This window comes from Salmo salar, chromosome ssa03, assembly GCF_905237065.1.
Source record: "Salmo salar chromosome ssa03, Ssal_v3.1, whole genome shotgun sequence".
Classification (NCBI taxonomy): Eukaryota; Metazoa; Chordata; class Actinopteri; order Salmoniformes; family Salmonidae; genus Salmo; species Salmo salar.
This window is the reverse complement of record NC_059444.1, coordinates 73,047,421-73,070,619: the sequence shown is the minus strand read 5'-3', so window position 1 is coordinate 73,070,619 and position 23,199 is coordinate 73,047,421. Positions and strand designations below refer to the sequence as shown.

Here is a 23,199-nt window from a genome sequence, read left to right as displayed (position 1 = left end):
AAAATCAGAGCTCTTATCATATATTCTGAAAAAACATGACGCAAAAGACCTGCGTTGGAGAAGAAAACAGAAATCAAATGGCCAGTAACGCTTCAGTGATCTGCAGGCTCCAAAGGGACCTCTTATACAGTTCAAACTACCCGGGTTGAGGTTAAATTATTATTATTATTTATTTATTAAAATTTTAATCGCACACACCAATTTGGAACCTCAGCTAATGTAGTATGTCACTGGAAGACAGTATTTTAACCATATAATTAGGAATTGGAAAAGTATTTAATAGGATCTCTATGACTTTAATGACAGACTCAATGTATGAATACATACTGTAACTAGGCAAATATCCAGACTAGATCATGATGAATTGGTTTGAACTAGCATGGACCTTACCAAAGACTTTGTAACAATATTGGTTTTAATGTTTGCAAGACAACTCTTTACAAGAAAATGACATCATTAATTACAGTGGGCGCATGTATATTATTATTTATTATCAGGGATGTTACTGTCAAATCCATAGAAAGGGGTCTCTGCTTATTCCTCTCTGGTCACACCCAGCTTTGGCCTGTGGCCACCAACTGGACTGAGATGGTACAGAAAGTAATCTAGCATGTACATTCTGACTGGCTTAACGTAATGGAAGGATACAGATGAATTGGAGCAACAGTCTGGACCCTGACAGAGAGGGAGAAAGAAATTAAAAACAGATGAGCAGGAAGCTCAATGGCACTGAAGGGAGGTCATTTGATATGTGTTGTACTGAGTGTAGACCTACTTACCACTTTGGAAGGGTAATAGTTGTACTGGTGGAACCATTTGGGCAATGTGTCTTCGGTAGAGAGAAGTTTACCCAGCCACAGGGGGTGGAAGGTTTCCCTGTGCTGGAGGTCTCTAGAGTCCCCTGCTGGGACTCCCAGCTTCTGGAGGCAGAAGCCCAGCAGTAGGTCCTCTGCAGAGGTGGACTGGCTGCAGGTTCCATGGTGCAGGGCCCTGACATAGCGGCTCACAGACTCGCGGCTCAGTACATAGCCAGCACCACCACTCATGTAGCCTTGATGGACAAAGCGGCGAAAACGTCTGCCCAGATACACTGGCTGGTCTGGGCTGAACCGAGACAGGAGCAGACGCAAGTTTTCCACTATTACATAGGTGTCATCATCAGCTTTGAGGAACCAGTCAGCCTTGTCTAGGTAACTGGAAATGGAGGGAAAGAGGAGGTATCAAAGACAGAAGGTAGAGTTTGTCTCCTTCACCAGCACATAGAAATACACATAGTGCTTTCAGAACACATTCACACCCCTTGGCCTTTCCAACATTTTGTTGTGTTACAGCCTGAATTTAAAATGGATTAATTTGAAATTGTGTGTTACTGGCTTACACACAACACCCCATAATGTCAAAGTGGAATTATATTTTTAGAAATCTATGACAAGACTTCATAATGGCTGTCTAGCAATGACCAACAATCAACAAAACTTAAAGATCTTTAAAAAGAATAATGTACAAATATTGTACAATCCAGGTGTACAAAGTTCTTAGACTTAGCCAGAAAAACTCACAGCTGTAATCACTGCCAAATATGATTCTAACATGTATTGACTCCGATGTGTGAATACTCATGTAAATGAGATAATGTTTTTAGAAATGTTTACAAATTTATGGGACATTGTGTGTAGATGGGTGACCAAAAAAATAGCATATTTACATAGGTCACCTGACTGACAGTCTGTCATCAGCCCATCCACATTGCACTACATACATTCAGTGCATTTGGAAAGTGTTCAGACCCCTTCACTTTTTCTTACGTTACAGCCTTATTCTAAAATTGATTAAATAGTTTATTTTCTTCATCAATCTACACACAAGACTCCATCACAAAACAAAAACAGTTTATCAATTTTTGCAAATGTATAAAATAGAAACTGTAATATTACATTTGCATAAGTATTCAGACCCTTTGTTGAAGCATCTTTGGCAGCAATTACAGCCTTGAGTATTTTTGGGTATGATGCTACAAGCTTGGCACACCTGTATTTGGGGAGTATCTCATATTCTTCTCTGCAGATCCTCTCAAGCTGTCAGGTTGGATGAGGAGCGTCGCTGCACAGCTATATTCATGTTCAATCAGGTTAAAGCCCGGGATCTGGCTAGGCCACTTAAGAACATTGAGACTTTTCCAGAAGCCTCTCCTGCATTGCCTTGGCTGTGTGCTCAGGTTCTTTGTCCTGTTGGAAGATGAACCTTCGCCCCAGTCTGAGGTCCTGAGCGCTCTGGAGCAGGTTTTCATCAAGGATCTCTATGTACTTTGCTCCGTTCATCTTTCCTTTCCCTCGATACCGACTAGTCTCCCTATCCCTGCCGCTGAAAAAAATCCCCACAGCATGATGCTTCCATCAGACGTGACGCTTGGCATTCAGGCCAAAGAGTTCAATCTTGGTTTCATCAGACCAGGGAATCTTGTTTCTCATGGTCTGAGAGTCCTTTAGGTGTCTTTTGGCAAACTTCAAGCGGACTGTCATGCGTCTTTTACTGAGGAGTGGCTTCCGTCTGGCCACTCTACTATAAATAACTGATTGGTGGACTGCTGCAGAGTTGGTTGTCCTTCTGGAAGATTCTCCCATCTCCACAGAGGAACTCTAGAGCTCTGTCAGAGTGACCATCAGGTTCTTGGTCACCCCCGATTGCTCAGTTTGGCCAGGCGGCTAGCTCTAGTGAGAGTCTTGGTGGTTCCAAACTTCTTCCATTTAAGAAAGATGGAGGCCACTGCATCTGAGCTCAATTTCGAGTCTCATAGCAAAGGGTCTGAATAGTTATGTAAATAAGGTGTTTCAGTTTAAGGTATTTGCAAACATTTCTAAAAACCTGTTTTCACTTTGTCATTATAGGATATTGTGTGTATATTTAATTTTATAATACAGCTGTAACAGAACAAAATGTGGAAAAATTGAAGGGGTCTGAATACTTTCCAAATGCACTGTAGATCTCCCATACCACATGGATACCACTAGACCACCAGAATCATGTCCTCCATCAATGTGAGAGAGATTAGGAGAACATACTGGTGTTGTGGGAGCATTACCTGTCATGCAGTAAGTTGAAAGCGGCCATGGTCTTATTGTACAGGTTGGCCCGTCCCTCCTCTGTTGCCAGAGCCAGCACGGTCCCAGGGAACAGGAGGTCCGGCTTAGAGCTCATGAAGAGCAGTGTGTCACAGCGAGGCCCCCAGGTGTTCACTATGTGTTTAGCTCTGGTCCACAGAGTCTGGGGTGAGGTCAACACCCAGCAGAGCAGTCGACCCGAAGAGGGGGTGGGGGGCAATGGCGAGAGGACTGAGGCATTAGTGGCAACAGCAGAGTGGTGTACTGAGAGAGAGAGAGAGAGAGAGAGAATCATGTGGCTGAGTGTATTGGAGATATTCAGAGAGGTGTAAAAAATACTGTAGCTCCAATTTACCTGAAGGGAGCTCAACCAAGAGGCTGCTGGTCCGTGAGGGCAAGGGCACTGTCTCCTGAGAGATCTGATAAGCTCTGTTGTAAGCAATGGCCATGAAACAGAGACAGAACCCCAACACAAAGCCAGCACAGAACATAAAATCCAAGAGCCTGGAAGGCTTTGAAGTGGACTTTGACATAATCATCTGCACAAGACAAAATCATATTGTAAAAGTAATGTCTAGGTTTACAAAAAAGAGAATTAACTCAATCAAAAACCAATCTGGTTTATAAGAAGTTGCAACAAGGAGACACATCCAGCACAGAAAATGTCTAATTGACATCTTGGAGACTGGCCCTTTATATACTAATCAGACAGCACCAAATGTTCTAGTCACAAACTTGGGCCTTCAATTGTGTAGGCAATACCACACACCACACACACACACAAAAATAAGGAAACGTCCCTCGTCTGTCACCAATGTTGAATACAATTATTGGAACGTACTCTGATGATTGGGTGTTGGTCATTCAGCTAGTCAGAATGACAAAATATCCACAGGAAAGTATTAAACAGACTTCAAAACATGGCTCTGTGTGGCAATCAAGATGTGTTTGCTCATGACTGAACACACGAGATGGATGTACCTGCACACATAATACAAGGTGTTTACATGGTTTTGTGCATGTGCCAAGTGCTAGACATTTCTACTTCAGTACTGGTGCACTAAAAAGTTGGGTAAACAATACTTTCCGTTGGATATTTTGTCTCAAATTTCAAACAGCTGAAGGACCAACTGCACAGACAACCAAGAGTAAGTTCAAATGTAATGTTATTCAACATTCTGGCTTGTAAGGAACATTACCACAATTCTGCAGTGCTTTGCTTCAGACTGTATACCAAGAATTGGTATCAAAGTCTGATTTAAGCTATGGAAACACCAGCCCAAGAAGCTTGTAGTTAGTCAAAACAGAAGGCAGTGACTTGGTCAGCGGCTACAGAACCACACAGTGTCATAAATACAATACTACAGTGAATAATAAGTGTGTCCTTGTACATCGTCTGGCATCACCCACTATCAACAGATATGATAATAATCCATAACAGTCTATTGACCATCAACCCACACCTTGAGTGTCACAAACACTGGAAGTCATGTGTATTACAGAAAGGGAAAATATAAATATGCTAAACAGTGTTAATCCCTCTAAACTAAATATGAACTTTAGTGATCTAAATGTCCCATTACCAACATGCATAGACCTACAAATCAATCCTAAATCTTACATTTGGTTTTACAAAGTTCTATCAAACATACCAACCCTCTGCCTTCCAGAAACAGAACAATGGCCTGATGTGACTGTTAATTGGACACCACCCCTGCAGAAGCACTGCCCACCAATTGATTGATTGGGGACACATTAGTAAATGGACCACTAGATGGTGCCATAGAGCACCTTGGACACATTCAATCCTGGGCCCAGTTTATCAAAAATTATCCATTTGGATTTCACCTTTCGTACAGGGTTAAATGCATAGAAATATATTGAATAGAAAGGTATCCACATTCAAGACAATGATTTGTCCATTGTATTTATTCTATTTCTGTGCATTTAATCATATCCGATAGGCAAAATCTGGGCGATGGTCCTGCAGGTTTGCAGCACAATGTACAGAAATCAATTACTTTTTTCTTGGCCCAATAGCTTACTAACACACTTGTCTCAACTAATCAAGGGCTGCTTAAATGGAATCCTTTTGTTAGTAGAAAATCAACATGAGTCTTACAGATGTATACTGTTGAAACCAGTGGAGTAGTTGAGGGTAAACATACCTTAAAGTTTACACACCTTGCAGAGAAAAAAATACTCACTGAAAAGGGATTGACATAACAAAAATAAGGCAGTTTATTGCAACTAATAGCATAGGTCATTGAACAAAAATAACCAAATATGCACGTGTAAAAATAACAGAACACTTGATTTATAAAATCAGATTCATCAACAAAATATTAAAAGCAAAGTGACAACAAAACTGTTGATAGACAGATGTAACCAATTGTTGCACACATGAACACATACTGAAACAGTAATATCTGATTACTTAAGCAGGTCAATGATTTGGAGATTCAGGCCATCCAAAACCCAGTATAAATAGAGGAACAATGCCAATATCATTCAGCCACATGCATCAAATACACATCTAGCCACTATGTTAGCAACACTCAACCTGCATCCACTCACAAACACCTAAGAATAGCTGATGTTGTTGTTGGAATTCAGTTCAGCCTTCTCCTCCAAGTGTTCTGACTTAATCACAGGTGCGTCATTCCAGTTTGTCTGTCATTTTGACAGGCAGGCAGGAGGATTGTATAGGCTGAGGCAGGGCTGGGACACACAGACACTACAATGACCAGATGTGTCAGGTGCAGAGAAAGAGTTGGATAAGGAGATCTAGAGGAGAGGAGAATTTAAATAGATAAATAAATACATGCTTTTGGATAGTTTTGTAGCTTTGAATTGCGCTAGTTAGATGTGTCCAAAAGGCATTAAATACAGGCCAACATTTTGACATAGGAATTGACACACACACAGTGAAAGAGCAGGATGGACAGTGTGAGGATATGAGCGAGGGTGTGGGTGAGGAGGGGCACAGAAGAACTAGGATCCTTTTAGTTTCATTACAACTTTAATTTATTCCACACAAAAATCCAGAAATATTGAAGAGCTTTTCCCCCTCTAATCTTTGCAGACATGAAGCAGTGGGTTGAGTGGAGTTGGTTGGAGAAGGGTTTGGTTGAAAAAGGGTTTTGTTGGTAACTGTGTTAATAGTGACAGTAGGTAGGTAGATGTTCATGATCTATTGAGTGTCTCCAGGTTGAGGCAGGCGGGTGGGGTTGGTTGGTTGTTGGCTTTGCGCTGGGCAGACAGAGCTCTGTTGGCATGGCGCCCCCTAGCTGGGGGAGAGTGCAGGGCTGGGTTCCATGCTGATGTTGACCAGACACTCACTGGACTTGAGGCTGGACATGGACTTGCAGCTGGGGAGAGAGGCCAGAGAGCCACAGAGACCTATCATAGAAGGGGTGTAGTCTTTTCCTACAGAGGAGAGAAAAGACAAAACACAATAAAACTCTGTCCCTAAAGCACACTTTGGCTATCAGCATAACTTAAACACCCACACAAAATACACCATAGACACTGTTCAAACATGCCTTTGTATGTGTGTGTTTGTGAGGACATGTGGATGCATTCTTCTAAGTGGGTTTCTGTTTCTGTGTGGTTTTGTGTTGGTGCATGTATGACAGTGGGTGACTCGGTTCACATATTTCTGCAGAATCAGTATACATTGCTGTGCATCTACAAATGTGTTTGTATAATGTACATTTATCTGTCGAGCACCAACCTGTATCTCCGTTCTGTTGCCCATCTGTCTTCTGGGAATCAGAGTTCAGACTGACGTCAGCTGAGAGCTGCTCCAAACTGTGGAAGCTTCTCCTGAAAGGATGAGTGACATCATGAAATACTGTTACAATAACATCTGTGTGGAAATCGCTTTGACATTTCCTGTTTGCTAAAATTATAATAGTTTGCCTAATTTTAGTTTATGTGACAAAGCAAGTAAGTATAGTGTTGCGTTCCATCATCGTACCATCTAAACCGCTGTGAAATATATTTTCCATAACCAAAACCAGCTGTTTGAAGATGCTGTACAAAACCGAAAGTAAAAGAATGCAAAATGAAACTTAAGAACGAGAAGCATAGAAATACCACACATAGAACAGATATACACTTCTTATAGTTCCTTTCAATGAGAATGACATGTCTATATCACACATTTCTATGTGAATTTGGTTGGGTCGCCCAAAAAGTTACATATTGCAGCTTTAAATGTACAGTAGCACAAAAATCACACACATGCACATATACACACACTCATACAGTAGATATACCTGCGGAAGAGCTTGACGTCCCCCTGGTTGTTGTAGCCTCGTATGGAGGACCACTGGTTGACCAGAGGGATGGACAGATCCTTAGTCAGGTGGGAGGAATCACAGGGGATGAGGGCAGTGCTGGAAGGAACACGATTGTGATTAACTCTTAAAATCATCTGATATGTTATGTACTGCATTTGTGTGTGTCTGTTTATGATGTTTGTATGTGTCCCCGTCAATGTATACCAGTGTGTGTGCATTTGTATACTGCTCTCACAGTTGTGCCTGCAGCTCCAGTACGATGGACTCCAGCTCCTTCTTCTCCTGCAGGCTCTGGACTCTGAGCTCCTCTAGCCTGGCACTCAGCTTCTTGTTCTCCGTCTCCACATTCTTCAGCTGGGACTCCCGCAGACGCACCAGCTCCTCCAGGTAGCCCTGCATCCCAGACACAGGCACCGACCCAGACGCAGACACACAGTTAGAAGATAGGACTGGAGTGCATACAGATAGACTGTGTTCTGCATATCCCAAAAGTACATAAAGTTTTTACTCTATATACAGTGCCTTAGGAAAGTATTCAGACCCATTGACTTTTTCCACATTTTGTTACAGCCTTATTCTAAAATGGTTAAAATCAAATAAATTCATCAATCTACACACAATACACGATAATGACAATTTTTTGAAAATGTAGGCAATCTTAAAAACTGAAATACGTTATTTACATAAATATTCAGACCCTTTACTATGAAACTCGAAATTGAGCTCAGATGCATATTGTTTCCATTGATCATCCTTTAGATGTTTCTACAACTTGATTGGTTTCCACCTGTCGTAAATTCAATTGATTGGACATGATTTGGAAAGGCTCACACCTGTCTACATAAGGTACCACAGTTGACAGTGCAGAGCAAAAACCAAGCCATGAGGTCGAAGGAATTGTCCGTAGAGCTCAGAGACAGGACTGTGTCGAGGCACAGATCTGGGGAAGACTACCAAAAAATGTCTGCAGCATTAAAGGCCCCCAAAAACACAGTGGCTTCCATCATTCTTAAATTGAAGAAGTTTAGAACCACCAAGACTCTTCCCTGAGCTGCCTGCCCGATCAAACTGAGCAATCGAGGGAGAAGGGCCTTGGTTATGGAGGTGACCAAGAACCCGATGGTCACTCTGACAGAGCTCTAGAGTTCCTCAGTGAAGATAGGAGAACCTTACAGAAGGACAACCATCTCTGCAGCACTTTACCAATCAGGCCTTTATGGTAGAGTGGCCAGATGGAAGCCACTCCTCAGTAAAAGGCACATGAAAGTCCACTTGGAATTTGCCGAAAGTCACCTAAAGACTCTCAGGCCATGAGAAACAAGATGATCTGGTCTGATGAAATCAAGATTGAACTCTTTGGCCTGAATGCCAAGCGTTACGTCTGGAGGGAACCTGGCACCATCCCTACGGTGAAGCATGGTGGTGGCAGCATCCTGTTGTGGGTATGTTTTTCAAAGGCAGGGACAGGGAGACTGGTCAGGATTGAGGGAAAGATGAACGGAGCAAAGTACAGAGAGATCCTTGATGAAAACCTGCTACAGAGCGCTCAGGACCTCAGACTGGGGTGAAGGTTCACCTTCCAACAGGACAATGACCCTAAGCACACAGCCAAGACTACGCAGGAGTGGCTTTGGGGACAAGTCTTCAAATGTCCTTGAGTGGCCCAGCCAGAGCCTGGACTTGAACCCGATGGAACATCTCCGGAGAGACCTAAAAAGCTGGAAGAGATTCTATGCCCCATGTCTTTAGGAATGTAAGGTTATCAGGAGGTCAAAAGGTCACCTTCTGGGCGTACACGATCTTAAACCTCTGTTCCATCTTGCGACACTTGTTCCTCCAGCTCTCCTCGTCGGTGACCAGGGGGATGTAGGGGTGTTCTGGGACACTTTCGTCACTGGCACTGCTGTCCACACTGCACCGGTCATCCTCATCACTCAGGTAGTCATAGCTGTAAGCAGGGGACATATAGCAAGGGAGTTACACACTTTTACACACTGCTTATAGTCATTTGTATAGCTATGACTAAGCTACTGACTAGTATGACATATATTCACGAAGTGGGCATGTGGTTGTCTCACCTCTGAGTGAACTTCAGGTAAGGTGTGAAGTCAATCACTGCAGGGGACTTCCCATCCAGCGCCTCCCCCTTCAAGCAAAAACTGGACAGAGAAAGAATTGTGAACTTTAAGATAACAATGTAACAAATAATAATGCTATGATTCTGCAGGCCTGAGTAATGCTGCCTCACCTGAAGTCTATGGTACTGAGGCCAATGAGCATGCCTGTCAGAACAGTGGCCTCCTCTCTCAGTATGATGGCTCCGTCATCATAGAACCTCCTGCAGTGCAAAGCCTTATGATTAGTTATGTTTTGCATGTTGTTTCTAAGGTAGCTTGGTAGTTAATAGGCTAGATGGGATACTATTATGTGGTATATCTGACCTGGTTGTCCGTGTGTCCCTCAGGGCCGTGGCCACATACTCTGACAGACGCTTCTCCATCAGCGCCACACGGATCCATGCCCGACCCTGCAGGAAACAATGGAAGGAGAGAAAGAGAAAAAGAGAGAGAAAGGGGGGGTCAGTGGGAACGAGAGCGGAGTGCCAGCTAAGGGATTTTTTACTCTGAAGCTCTGGTGCACACACACACACACACAGATGATCCCCGTCCTTGCCTTGGCTCGTGAGGTGCTGATGTTCTCAATGTTTTCGATGCTGGCGATGCAGTTGTTCTGCACCTTGCTGCATGCCAGCCGGATGTAGTCCCAGAAACTTCGCTGTCCATCTGAGATGAACCAGCTTCCTGGACCTGGTCCAAAGATAAAACACTGACAATGACTCCCATCTCCTACAACAGCCCACACAGTGTCCCTGTCGCTCAACGCACCACAGCAGATTGGCTTTGCATCCAGCACTTTAACTCAGTCAAAACAGATGGGCATGCCATGAGCTCATGTAAAAATCATTACATTTGCCTATTATATGTGTGACATTATACATATTATGTAAATAGGTAAATAGTAACATTTGAAACTAGGGTAAGCCTTGAGGCTTCCGTATCCTGAATTAGAAGACCGAGAGACTGATGGACACTTCCATGTCCTGTACCTGCCATGTTACCTTTGAAGCGGTGGCTGAGGATGTGTTCCAAGATTGCAGCGAAGTTGACAAACTCCTCGGATGAGTCATCGATGGGCTCGGCTGTGTACTTTTCCAGGAGTGTCTTCACCGAGAATCTAAAAGAGAATAGAAGAGAGAGACAGAGGAATGAGAAACAAACAAGATAACTACGTACGTATTTGCGAAACTATTATATATGCAATAAAAATGCAAGTAGCAAAGAGGTACAGTATGTTGAAAGTAAAGAAATCATGTAAAAAACAACAATAGAAGCAGACAGGCAGAGACAAATGTACTACTGTACTTGACTTGTGCTAAACAATAGCTGAGAGGAGTTCTTTGGGAGCAATGCCATCGAATGCATCTGAGGTCACCCCCAATTGTCTTGTGTGCAACACAATGTCCCCCTTCAGATGCTCCGCAAAGTGTCCGTGACAACAACACAATTAACCCCCTTGTCTCAACCAATGGCAGATGACACGGTTGTCGGCGTGGCAGCCTTTGTTCAGTATGGGCTCCCAGGTCCTGTCCGTCCCTTGGTCTGATCCCTGTAAGGAACCAGCCGACATCAGAGTATGACCAAATACGACCCCCCCCCCACCCTCTCTATACACGGTGGTCTGATCTATTTAGGACAGCTGTAGCCACTGATTTCGTTTGGTTGATGACCTCAAGATTTCACTGCACATCCCACTGAGAGCTAAGCGCTAGAGGCTATGCTGTGCCTGCTGAGTGTAAGCTGAGAGTCCAGGCACAGACTAGGGCTGACTGCCTCTTGTTCCATGGGAAACACTAGCATCACCGAGGGCAAGACTGCCCTGGCAGTGGGCAAAACTTCCATAGCCAGGGGCAAGACCACGGTCGCGATGGGCAACACCTCCGTCTCCAGAGGAGTGACCACCACCTCCATGGGGGACTCCACCATCAGTAGGGAGAAGACCACAGTAGCTCTTGGCCGAGCTAGTTTCACCAGGGGAACCACCACCACCTCCTTCCGGAAGGCTCTGATGCCAAAGCGCAGGACCACCTAGAATAAATGGACAGGAGCTCAGACGCCAGGGCCAAGACTCCCAAAGCAACCAGGACATCAAAAAAAAGACTTGAGTGAAGAGGAGTGGAAAGTCACCTTCCTGTCCAGCAAGACTAGCTTCACTAAGGGCAGGATCTTGATTCTGAAGACTAAGTACGCCATCTCCTGGGGCAAGTCCTCTGTCTCGTGGAGCAGAACCACCGTTACCCTGGGAAAGATCACTGTGACCATGGGAAAGACCTCCGTGACACGAGACCAGACCACCAGCTCTCTGACCACTCTGACCTTCACCCATGGAGAGAAGTCTGTGTCTGTGGTCAAATCCAGCCTCACTAGGGGCAGACAAACTACACGGAACATCTACTGGGATTTCCATCTGTGATTATTGTATACGGTTACACTCAAAACAGAGGGACTTTTATCTGGTCAGTTTTAGCAGGTCAGTAGTAGCTTAAATCATGTCCATCTGTAATCAGTTATTCCATGTGTCTGATCAATGTGCAGCATTCTGCAGCTCGAGTGTCAATGAAGCGTTCATGTTTTCAAAGAAAAACATTTAGCATGTCTTTCAAAATGAATCCCACATGATGAGACTATTGTTAGGATGTGTTACGGATCTAACAGGCTTGAAATGAGATATTCAGATGTGTGACAGAGGAGATGAGGTTGGTGGTGTGTTGGCAGGGAGGCAGGAGGACACAGCTGTGTGTGGTGTATGTGGAGACACTGGACAGAGCATGTGTCATCAGTGTGCTGTTCAACAGAGAACCTCAACGGTAATTCTCTGAATCAAAAATACAGTTTAAATGTCCCCATTTGTTATAAAACAACAATTGCATGCTGATTAAATTGGTCTGTTTCAAGGTTGAACAGATTACAATAACTATGCTATGTTCAGTTTTATAAAGACAGTCTTAAACTAGGAAATGTGTCTGTCATAACTGATTGATTGATTGATGTAACCTAATGCTTATAAAATAACTGCTTCAACACTGCTTGGCTTAATTTTGTTTGTTTGCAAATTTGACTTATTATATAACATACAAGTAGTAGGAAACAAATGATATGTACTGTCCTGAAGTGGAATAATGAATTATTTTCATACTAAAGGACCATAGACAAATGCAATATAAGATTATCTGATCATCTCTAAATGGAATAAACAATTTTACGGAGACAGACACTTGGAAAAATCCTAAGAGCCACACCCATATTGGAGACCGAAGCCAAGATGCACATTGCACATTTGAGAAGAGCGGACATAGGCCATTGATGGAAAACATGAACTTACGTCAACATCCTTGCCCATATAATAATGTCTCACATTATATGTTTCATGATGCACATGTTCCATACAGCTTCACACAGAACCAAGGATTTACAATCAGGGGATATAGGCAACAATGCCGCAGGATCAAGTGATGTCACCACATATTGTCCTCTGGGCAACAATGTCTCCTTCAGCCGTGTCGTGGTGGTGATGGGACAATCGTTCCACTGTACCAAGCCCTCAGATAGGCTACAGCCACCTACGGCTGCCTCTGTCCATTCACAGGGACACATGGGTGGTATGTGGCCTTCCAGAGCCCACGTCTATAAGCTCAACGAAGGCATTATGTGACACGGGGGTAGCACTATCCACGCTTAGCATTCTGGTCTACTCTGGACTCTCGTTACTGTTACTATCACACCCAAGCTTTACTGAGCGGGGTGTACTGCATGAGCGTGCGATGTGTCGCGCCGAGTGAACCCCAAAATCCACCACCTCAGCAGGGTCAGGAATTCAACCTTCTTCTCAATGGGCAACACCAGCATCACCGAGGGGAAGACGGCCCTCTCCCTGGGAAACACCACTATCAAGAGGGGCAAGACCAAGCTCACCGTGGGCAACTCGTCTATCACCAGGGGCAAGAAGACCACTTCTCTGGGCGCCTCCACCATCGCCAGTGCCAAGACCAAGCTCACTATGGGCAATGCCTCCTTCAGCAGGGGCACCACCACCACCTCGTTTCGAAAAGCCTTTTTCGCCAAACGCAAGACCCTCTAGATGAGAGTGGACATCATTGGGTGGAGGGACTGGTGGCTAATTCAACAAAACTTAAAGACAACATACAACAACACCATCACAGGGGACCTAAGGACATCACCGCAACGTCTACACAGGCTATATCTAAACTGACTTCTAAAACACTGGATTATTTTGCTTTGGACCATTTTACTTTTTCGATCAAACAGGATTTTATCAAGGAAACAGGTCAGTGGTTTTAGAATTCTTAGATGTGTTCTACTCTACCCATGATTCCAGGTGAGTCTTTGAGTTATGGGTTGTGCAGAAGTCAATGTCTGTTGTACATGTTACTGTTGGACACCCTATTCAGTTGCCTAGAACAAAACTTTGAGAACATTTGGCCTGCTACATTGTTGCAATATTCTATGACAATTAGGCACTTTAGGTATTTCTGCAGCCCTGATATGTCAAGGAAATCAGTAGTTAGCAAGATGGTCATCTCTGATTATCAGTAAAAATCAGTTTATGTGATTACAACATCAGAATCTAATATTGTGGTTGAATGATTACAAATTGATAATGTCTCTGGATGTGAAGGGGATTTAGAGCGGTAATAACTGATATGCCTTAAATGATAATGGATTGAGTGCCACAGTAAATACACTTGGTACGATTTGACACTGAAAAACAACTGCCCGGCCTTAAAACAAACATCTTTTGTGCCCCCTCTCACTCCTCTTGGATCTCAGCCAAACCCACTCTCAGCTCTCTTCAAACGTCCTCTTGTTCTTTTTGCTACCTTTCCTACTGTACTTACGTTCAGTTGTGCTTCATTTACAATACAATTTAGGATCAGGGTTCTCTAATTTGTCCAAAATAATCTCAGAAGATTAGGATTGAGAGCTCTCAATCACAATTTTATCTCTTCCCCACTTTGTCTGACTAACTCTCTCCCTCTCCTCTCCTCTCCTCTCCTCTCCTCTCTCCCTCTCCAGTCTTGGCCTAACCAGCAGGATCAGCTGACACTGGAGGATTCCTCCCTGGCCACGGCCATGTGAAGTGAACACTGTTGGTGTGATGCTGTGTTTCAGATTCTCTACTGGGTGTGTGTGCACCTGGAGGATCCCTCCCATAGGGGAGATGAGTTCAGCCAGGGGAGGAGATGCAAGCCCTGTGTCTATGCGCCATGCAATATCATGGGAGGAGATAGTATTAGTTGACTTATTTGCTCTGACGGAGAGACTACAAACGTTATGACCAAAATAATGTGTCACATCAAGCAATATCGATAGATGGAAGGGTGTGTGAATGTGAAGGGAATGAGGAGCCAGGCAGGGTGTCTCATGGCCAGTGTATGTGCATTTGGAGGAGTAGAAAAAGTAGAAAAATAGAGGTGCTGGGCTGGGAAGAACTGAAGGCATAATTCATAATAATGAACATGATGAGGGGATGTGATATGAAGGATATAGTATGTCACAGAGACAGTAGATATGGTAATAGGAGAGGAGGAAGGTGGGGAAAGGTTCAAGTGACATCTGAACTTGTATAATAGTGTATATATACTGTAATGTGAAGTGGTTGGTCCTGCTGGTAACGTTCACATTGCAATGCCAATGAACCTTGCTTATGTTTAGTAAGGCAGAGGTCATCTGTGCAATAATATGCTAGAAATATGTGAAAACAAGAGGGAAACAAGAGGATAATTAGGCTGAAAAGAACACCAATATTACGATCATAATTTGTTATTCTAGGATGGCTGGCTCCAAGTGCTGCTTTAATGTGCACAATGAACAATGGGACAGCCACTTCTGAGTGGATGAGAAGGGTTTTTGTGAGGACAAAAGTAGAGCAGTGGAACCCTGAGGCTGAGAGAGAGGTAGAGAGAGAGACTGAGGGAAAGAGAGGCTGAGGGAGAGAGAGAGAGAGAGAGAGAGAGACTGAGGGAGAGCGAGAGAGAGAGACTGAGGGAGGGAGGGGAGAGAGAGAGAGAGAGAGAGAGAGAGACTGAGGGAGAGCGAGAGAGACTGAGGGAGAGAGAGAGAGAGACTGAGGGAGAGAGAGACAGAGAGAGAGAGGGAGAGAGAGAGAGAGAGAGAGACAGAGAGAGAGAGAGAGAGAGAGAGAGAGAGAGAGAGAGAGAGAGAGGCTGAGGGGAGAGAGAGAGAGAGAGAGAGAGAGGGGCAGAGAGAGAGGCTGAGAGAGAGAGAGAGGCTGAGGGGTAGGGAGAGAGAGGGAGAGAGAGAGAGAGAGAGAGAGAGAGAGAGAGAGAGAGAGAGAGAGAGAGGTGAAGAGTGGGACCATTTGTGGTGCTTTGCCATTGTTTAACACAAGAAAGGACACACTCAGAGTGAAGAACCATGCTGTACAGTCCCTCACAGAACCCACATTCAAGTTTCAAAGTACTTTACAATCATTGTGCAGCTGGTTCCACTTTATAAGTCCTCCTCAGGATATTACAACAGAGACAGTAATGACACATTCTCCCCAGCCACACCCAAAACAATTGAAGGCTTCAACAGACAAAAGACGACTTGCTCTTCCTTCTCATCTCATCCACTTTTATTTACAGGGAGCAAGGATGAAATAGGGTTGATACCTCCAAATCTTTAACCATCTTATTTATGTTGTTTTCTTAGGTTCAACGTGTTGGCACCAACAGTGTTCATCCAGTCATGGACCTCGTCATGAGAGCTCTTAGGCCAGAATATGCAACAACAAAGTAATATATCAACTGGCCTGTAACAACATTCCCTAGTGATAGCTGTTTCTCCTGGTTTGGCCTCTTTTCAATAAGGTAAAATAGCAGCTATTGGTACAGTCTGTTTCTCTCAGATGAACCAAGTACAGATGACACTCTGGTCCCGCCATGTTTTAAAAACATATGTAGCCCATTGCAACAGCTATACTGTTATGTAAGACTTGTATTTTATTCTTGACATTTTATTATTATTCTGGCCATGGTAAATACTTATAAATGAAAGCCAGCTTAAGGCATGAGTGGTATCTCCTTTAAAAGTAATTTTTTTCTCAGGACTTGAAAAGTTCATGGTGCCAAGTTCCAACTGAGATTTCTTCAGTCATTTTCAAACACACATCAAATTAGTACATGAATACATGAGACTTTTCCACTTGGAGACTACCAGCTGGACCATACTGTATATCTATGACCTCTGCTGACTTAACTATTGACCTAAGACCTTTGACCCAGGGAAGAAACAATAGTTCCCTGTGATGTTGAGAGTATTTCCAGATTTCCGTCACTGTACTGTCTTTTGCTGTGCATGGAAATCTCTGTCATCAAAATAAGTTCAGTCGATGAAACATGATGTAATGGGGAGGTCACTTTGACACATCAGATCACTGCATTTTAGAAGTCACTATATCTTGGCTTTGGTGTCGAAAACAGGGCCAACCCATGAGATGTGCCATCACAGAGTAGGTCTACTAGTATTACTGAGCCCTACTATATCAGTATAGCACTAAAACAACCATGTTAATGACTTGGAGGAAGAGCTTTGAATGGGAGTGTGATGCCAGTTTGGGAAAATCCATTATGATCCCTGATGACAAATTGACATGGGGATGAAGCTCTGGGTCCAGCATTTCACCAAGGGTCAATGACACAGTAAACGGATTCAAATTCAGTAATCAAGAACAACTTTGTATGATAATAGAGCATTCACAAATAGGCCTCAAGACAAGGATTTACTTCCAAAAAATGAAAAATAGGAAGTCCAAACATGTTAATCTATGTGTGTCGATGTCTGGTAAATGTGTATGTTGTGATAGTGGAGGAAATGTTTTGTATTCAAATTGAATATATACACGTGCATTAGTGTTAGAAGAAGGATCATGCTTGGGCTGGTGTGCTAACTGAACACTAATTTGGGCTTCGTTGGGAGGGATGGCTAATGATCTGAAGATAACTGTGTCCATATCAGTCAAACCTTTTTCATGACTCCCTCCGTTACTCTTGGCATTAGTCTGGAGCACAGATCCACCCTCTCTTCTTTGCCCCAAGGCTGCCCTGCTCTGCTCTGCTGGTAGCCCTGCCTATACAATGAGACACACACAACATCAGCCTGACTCTATGCACAGCCAGAGGTCCTGAGGTCACAAACATTCACAACCTCTGTCAACTTGAACACCACCTGGGACAAGGGCTGTCATTGGCTGACACATGGAAGTGGTACACTTCTGTCGGGCAGGAAAAGAGGCCTCTATGACTTACAGCCCATCTTAGACTGCACAATACAAAAGGTAGACTTGACATCGACACAGATGCTTTCAGATATTCAAAGCCTGGGGAATACATGTATTACCCTTGCATTAAACTTAATTCATAGCTCTCATTGAAAAGTAATTCATGTCTTTCCCAGTGGGGAAAACTGTATGATTAGCATTACTGATGAAAAACTGTTGTGAACATTTTTTGTTTTGTTTTGTGTCCTGTGCCTGTGTCTTTAAATGTCTTGGATTAAATGTTCTTGGCACGGTCAGCGTCTGAAAAATGACCGAACTGCAACAAATGTCTCTTTGTTCTCTCACTAATCCTTGGAGTCTGAAGTCTGTGTCTTTGAAAACATTCTTAATTTCTGGTCATGGTCTATGTCTGTTCTATGTGTTCCATTACACTGTGTTCCACTGAATGCAGACAGAACCCTTGACAGAGAGGTGCTGTAATTAAAAGTGCTTGATCGTGTTCCTGGAGTTTTCATTTGTCTCTTTATTCTTCTATCCAAGCAGCAAACAAACACTAAACTCAACATGTCATATCATGAGGATGTGGCCAATGTCGATGTCGTCGGATTGGAAGGATGGCAAGATATCCATGATTAGTAACAATGTCATGAACCATATAAGCCTACCAACACTACACATGAGCGTAACTCATTTTCTGCTCATTTCTTTGTCTAGAAATGATTTAGTGAGAGCACCAGGAGCTTGCGTGATGTCACTCCCGTTGGTCCTCTGTAGAACAATGCCTCCCTCAGGAGATAAAATGTGTCCCTGACGGCAAGACAATGGGTCTCCTGGCCGCTCAGAGTGACAGCACACACTGGAGAACTCATGCCTCATCTGATAGGTTCACGTCTCATCATGAGGGTGCCCACCGATAATATATTCACATCGCTAACATACAAGCTACAAGCCACAGACCCACACGTTTCTGAGGCAACAATCCAGTTGCTGCTCCTACTGGATCTCCTTATATGAAGACAGGGATATAAACCATGATGACTCACCATGGTACATGTTAACACACAACGGACATGAAGACAGGGATATAAACCATGATGACTCACCATGGTACATGTTAACACACAACGGACATGAAGACAGGGATATAAACCATGATGACTCACCATGGTACATGTTAACACACAACGGACATGAAGACAGGGATATAAACCATGATGACTCACCATGGTACATGTTAACACACAACAGACATGAAGACAGGGATATAAACCATGATGACTCACCATGGTACATGTTAACACACAACGGACATGAAGACAGGGATATAAACCATGATGACTCACCATGGTACATGTTAACACACAGTGAAGAGGAAGCTTACAGTATAGATGCATAAGGACACAGAGATAAGGCACATTGGGTAATGAGTATAGCACAGCAGCATTCAATGACCATAATAAACATCCGATTTCACTGTGATGTCATTATCTTGGAGCAACATTTCTATAAGCGGTAAATAATGTCCTCGTTCCAAGAAGGTTGTCGTCATTGCTACATCACCGACCTGGGGAATTCTGGTGGACCAATGCCCTCTCAAACATAGGCCTCACACACCCCATTTAATCCACTTTCCTTTCAAATAGGCCGACATAGCGGCGGAGACAGCGGGGTGTCCACCAAGGTGAAACCGCATATGTGGCTGTTAATTTATAAGGCGATCTGGTTCTCTCTCACCGTTACTTACCAAGATAAAAATAACGTAAAACATTTATACATTTAAATTTCCCCAAGTAGCCTAATGTATAGGCTACCACAGTGCCCATAGCTGTGAAATATGTTGCCTTTTGTTTTTCTTTTCGTTTTCTTATGAGAATGTATGATTGGGAACAAACAACACAGGACACAGAGCTGGCACTAACACTTAACTATTGCAGCCGCAAATTATTCCAACGCTTCATACATTGCAGCATAAGCCATTACACATGTATTTCCATGCATGCATTCACTAATATGTGTGGTTAACATGACGTGCCAACCACACGAAACCTCCGCTCCCCTGTGTTTACCTGCATACGGTGATGAGATTTCTTCGCTCCACGCCGACGCTCCGAGAAGATGCCTTTTTCGATGTCAAACCCATAGCCATTGCTTTTCGGACACAGCCGGATTCCATTCAGCGGCGGTACGGAGCCTTCCGGTAGTCCAGCACCACCAAGACCCCTCCCTCCGCAGGCCTATGCCATATATTCCGCTGTCCTCAGTTCTCCGCGAGAAGCAGAGAAATGCTGATGCTTAATTAGTGGGCTCTTCGTTGACGCACAACGATGGAGTTGTGCAGGGTCGAGTTGTACAGGGTGAATAGACAGAGAATATCATTAAAATACCCTCTGCGTCAAGATACCCAATGCACATATGTTGAATTAGCCTACATAAAATATCTCATCGTTTAATAATCCTACATTTTATCATAATGTGCTTTACGGTTTTATAACACTATAGAAAATGATGACTGACTATATAAGATATTATTTAGTTGCGCCACAACATATCTACAAATAATATGTAATAAAACAATTAGAAATTGGCATGAAATAAATGCAAATGTAGTCTAGTTAATTCTATATGTTGTGCTGTAGATAAGTGGCCACAATGTGGAATACTGTGGCTCCTCTACGCTAGAGGTCGCTCTAAAGTCGTCACCATGTTTTTGTAAACAGAGTGAAAGATGGCGGAGTCAGGGGAACCCAAGGCAACATGTACTTTTCTATTTAAAAAGTCTACCAAAAAATGCAACGCTCGGAAGAGAAAAGCCAGTGACAGCGACAAAGGTGAGCTACAGTGTTTGAGTCTAGCTCAGTGTTGTTTCAAAAGCTAACCAAAAGACTGCATTGTGCATGAAAACAATGGCTATTAGTAATAGTCCTCGAGCTAGCTATTGTAGCTAACGAACTTGCAAGTGGCCGAGTACTGTAAACACGGAAAAGTCCCACTCACATACTGATACTTGCCTCATTGCCTCCTCCATTGTCAGATAGCAACAGTGACGAAGACAAGAATGCCGTCGTCAGAAAAGAAAAAAAGACGGGTTCAGCAAACCCTATGATTCAAAGGGTAACGTCGCATGACTGACTACAAACGAATCAGTCTTTATACGAAACATTTTTTTATAGTGTGAAATCATTCTTCTCTTCTCCCCAGACAAAAAAAGTAGAGAGGGAGGAGGTGTCATCTGCTGAAAGTGACGAGGAGAAAGAAAGAAAGAAAGTCACTGTTGCTTACAAGTCCACACGGTCAGCGGTGAGTTATTTTGAAAAAGACCTCTCCTCTACCCATTAATCTATTAACAATGTTTTGTATTTATACCCTACCTACCCATTTATTGCTCAGCCCCGTATAAAGCTATCGATCTCGTCCTCCTCCGTTCGCTGTGTATAGAAACCAGAGGGGCCAGATGACATGGGAGCAACTGCAATCTATGAGCTGGACACAGCAAAGGACAATGATGCTCAGGCCATCTTTGAGAGGAGTCAGAAGATCCAGGAGGCAAGACATCTGTCCCTTGTTGGAGGAACTTTGTTTCCTTCGTGTATCTACATCTTAGTATTGTATCATTTGCATTCTTCCCCCAGTTTTGTTGTAAATTGGGACAGCGTTGGTCCGCAAATGCTTAATAAGGGTCTCTATCCTCTCCCTCACCAGGAACTGACCGGTAAAGAGGATGATAAGATCTACAGAGGAATGAACAACTACAAAAAGCACATCAAGCCCAAAGACTCCACCATGGGAAATGCATCCTCTGGCATGGTCAGGTGTGGATGCATGTTATGTGACAGAGTAAAGTTGAAATGTCTTGGGGAAAGTTTTAATTGTTTTTGCTATGTATTTGCATCATCAATGTTTTCTCTTTTCTTTTGTCAGGAAGGGCCCAATCCGGGCCCCAGAGCACCTGAGGGCCACAGTGAGGTGGGACTACCAGCCAGACATCTGCAAGGACTACAAAGAGACTGGCTTCTGTGGCTTTGGAGGTAAGTGGGATTTTGCTGGAAGGTTGCATCCCCCAATGTCGAGCTTTGCATAGGTCCTCCTTTCCCAACTTGAATTAATCATCTGTGGAAGTCTCTGAAAGTCTCCTTTGTGTGTTTCTTTTCCCCTCTTAGACAGCTGCAAGTTCCTCCATGACCGCTCAGACTACAAACATGGCTGGCAGATTGAGAGGGAGCTGGACGAGGGGCGCTATGGGGCCAACGGTGAGATCACAACAGGGAAGAAACACAAGGCTGTGTAGATTTAAGATTCATCAGATTAGAGAGTTGATGTGTGTGATACAGCTGTTCAGTAATGTGTGGTCTGTGTGTAGATGATGAGAACTACGAGGTGAGCAGTGACGAGGAGGACATGCCCTTCAAATGCTTCATCTGCCGGGAGTCCTTTAAGAACCCCGTCATCACCAAGTAAGACAATGCTCCTTTAAGTGTGTGTAGAGAAACTTCCAGCTAATCAAACCACTCATGTCTTGTCTCCCGCAGGTGTCGGCACTACTTCTGTGAGACCTGCGCGCTTCAGCACTACCGCAAGTCCCAGCGCTGCTATGTGTGTAACGTCCAGACCAACGGCGTCTTCAACCCAGCTAAAGGTGAGGATAACGCATCTCAATTACCATGGTCAGCATAGTGGTATGGCATGTACATTAGGGAATGGCCTTGGATGGTCCACCAAAGCATCACTTTGAGCTAGGAAAACAAAACTAAAGCAGCTTGTTGTTGACTATGGAGCATATGTTGCCTGACTCCTCAAGCTGAATTCCTCCTCTGCTCTATCGTTAGCTACATACTTCAGTCTGAGACCGCAATCATTGAAGTTAAAATGAGTGGTGTTGTACAAGATCATCAGCAATTGTATAATCTCTAACCAATGACACATTTTCTAAATGTTGCTTTACCCACGTGTGTTCTGGCCCAACCATAGGTTTTTGGGACCAGACAGTCTAGAATGTATTTCCATTCTAGAAATCTTAGGGGAGGTACTCGGCTCCAGAAACTCGTGTCCAATGGCATGGCGTTTGGCCGGAGCAAGGAGTTTTGGTAGACAGGCAAGAGCTTATGCACATCGGGTAAAGGACTAGTCCTACAGTTAGTCAAATAGAAAAAGCTCACTGAATATTCATGCCCGAGGCTGTGTAAGGCAGAGTGGAGTTATTGAGCTCCAGGCAGTAGCTCTAAGTGTTCTCTCTCTACAGAGCTGGCAGCCAAGATCGCCAAACACCAAGCCATGCTAGACCAGCCACCCTCTGATGAAGAAGATTAGCAACCTACTGTAAATACACACCTGTCCAATTCCATCAGTGTCTGTCTCTTTATTGTTTCATTGTGTCAATGTCAAGCCTACCGGAATAAAACTCGATTTTTAAATAGCTTTTGAGTGATTACTTACAATGA

At 43.7% G+C, this 23,199-nt stretch overlaps 3 protein-coding genes across 5 annotated transcripts; 1 reads left to right on the top strand and 2 right to left on the bottom strand.

Moving 5' to 3' along the window:
* Window positions 1-444: 444 nt before the first annotated feature.
* On the bottom strand, window positions 445-4,855 carry LOC106601608 (glycoprotein-N-acetylgalactosamine 3-beta-galactosyltransferase 1). 3 transcript variants are annotated; one of them, XM_014193948.2, is made up of 5 exons: window positions 4,755-4,855; window positions 3,454-3,637; window positions 3,080-3,362; window positions 780-1,194; window positions 445-675 (listed from the first exon to the last, which is right to left on the bottom strand). In XM_014193948.2, exons 2-5 carry the CDS (start codon window positions 3,635-3,637, stop codon window positions 535-537), a joined length of 1,023 nt encoding a protein of 340 aa, XP_014049423.1. In that variant the 5' UTR covers window positions 4,755-4,855; the 3' UTR covers window positions 445-534. The 3 variants fall into 3 exon arrangements, with proteins under 3 accessions (XP_014049423.1, XP_014049422.1, XP_014049421.1); XM_014193947.2 differs by having other exon boundaries at window positions 4,751-4,847; XM_014193946.2 differs by having other exon boundaries at window positions 4,720-4,819.
* A 460-nt stretch (window positions 4,856-5,315) lies between these two features.
* On the bottom strand, window positions 5,316-20,129 carry LOC123741702 (RUN domain-containing protein 3A). The gene is made up of 11 exons (XM_045715373.1): window positions 19,831-20,129; window positions 10,524-10,639; window positions 10,079-10,212; window positions 9,847-9,932; window positions 9,654-9,743; window positions 9,484-9,564; window positions 9,188-9,353; window positions 7,641-7,798; window positions 7,382-7,501; window positions 6,835-6,926; window positions 5,316-6,527 (listed from the first exon to the last, which is right to left on the bottom strand). The coding sequence occupies exons 1-11, from the start codon at window positions 19,935-19,937 to the stop codon at window positions 6,385-6,387; spliced, it is 1,293 nt and encodes a 430-aa protein (XP_045571329.1). The 5' UTR covers window positions 19,938-20,129; the 3' UTR covers window positions 5,316-6,384.
* Window positions 20,130-20,467: 338 nt separating this feature from the next.
* On the top strand, window positions 20,468-23,172 carry LOC106601610 (E3 ubiquitin-protein ligase RNF113A). Its single transcript, XM_014193949.2, has 10 exons — window positions 20,468-20,592; window positions 20,796-20,875; window positions 20,963-21,061; window positions 21,200-21,307; window positions 21,464-21,573; window positions 21,683-21,789; window positions 21,922-22,011; window positions 22,122-22,215; window positions 22,291-22,397; window positions 23,001-23,172. Exons 1-10 carry the CDS (start codon window positions 20,490-20,492, stop codon window positions 23,066-23,068), a joined length of 966 nt encoding a protein of 321 aa, XP_014049424.1. The 5' UTR covers window positions 20,468-20,489; the 3' UTR covers window positions 23,069-23,172.
* Window positions 23,173-23,199: the final 27 nt, after the last annotated feature.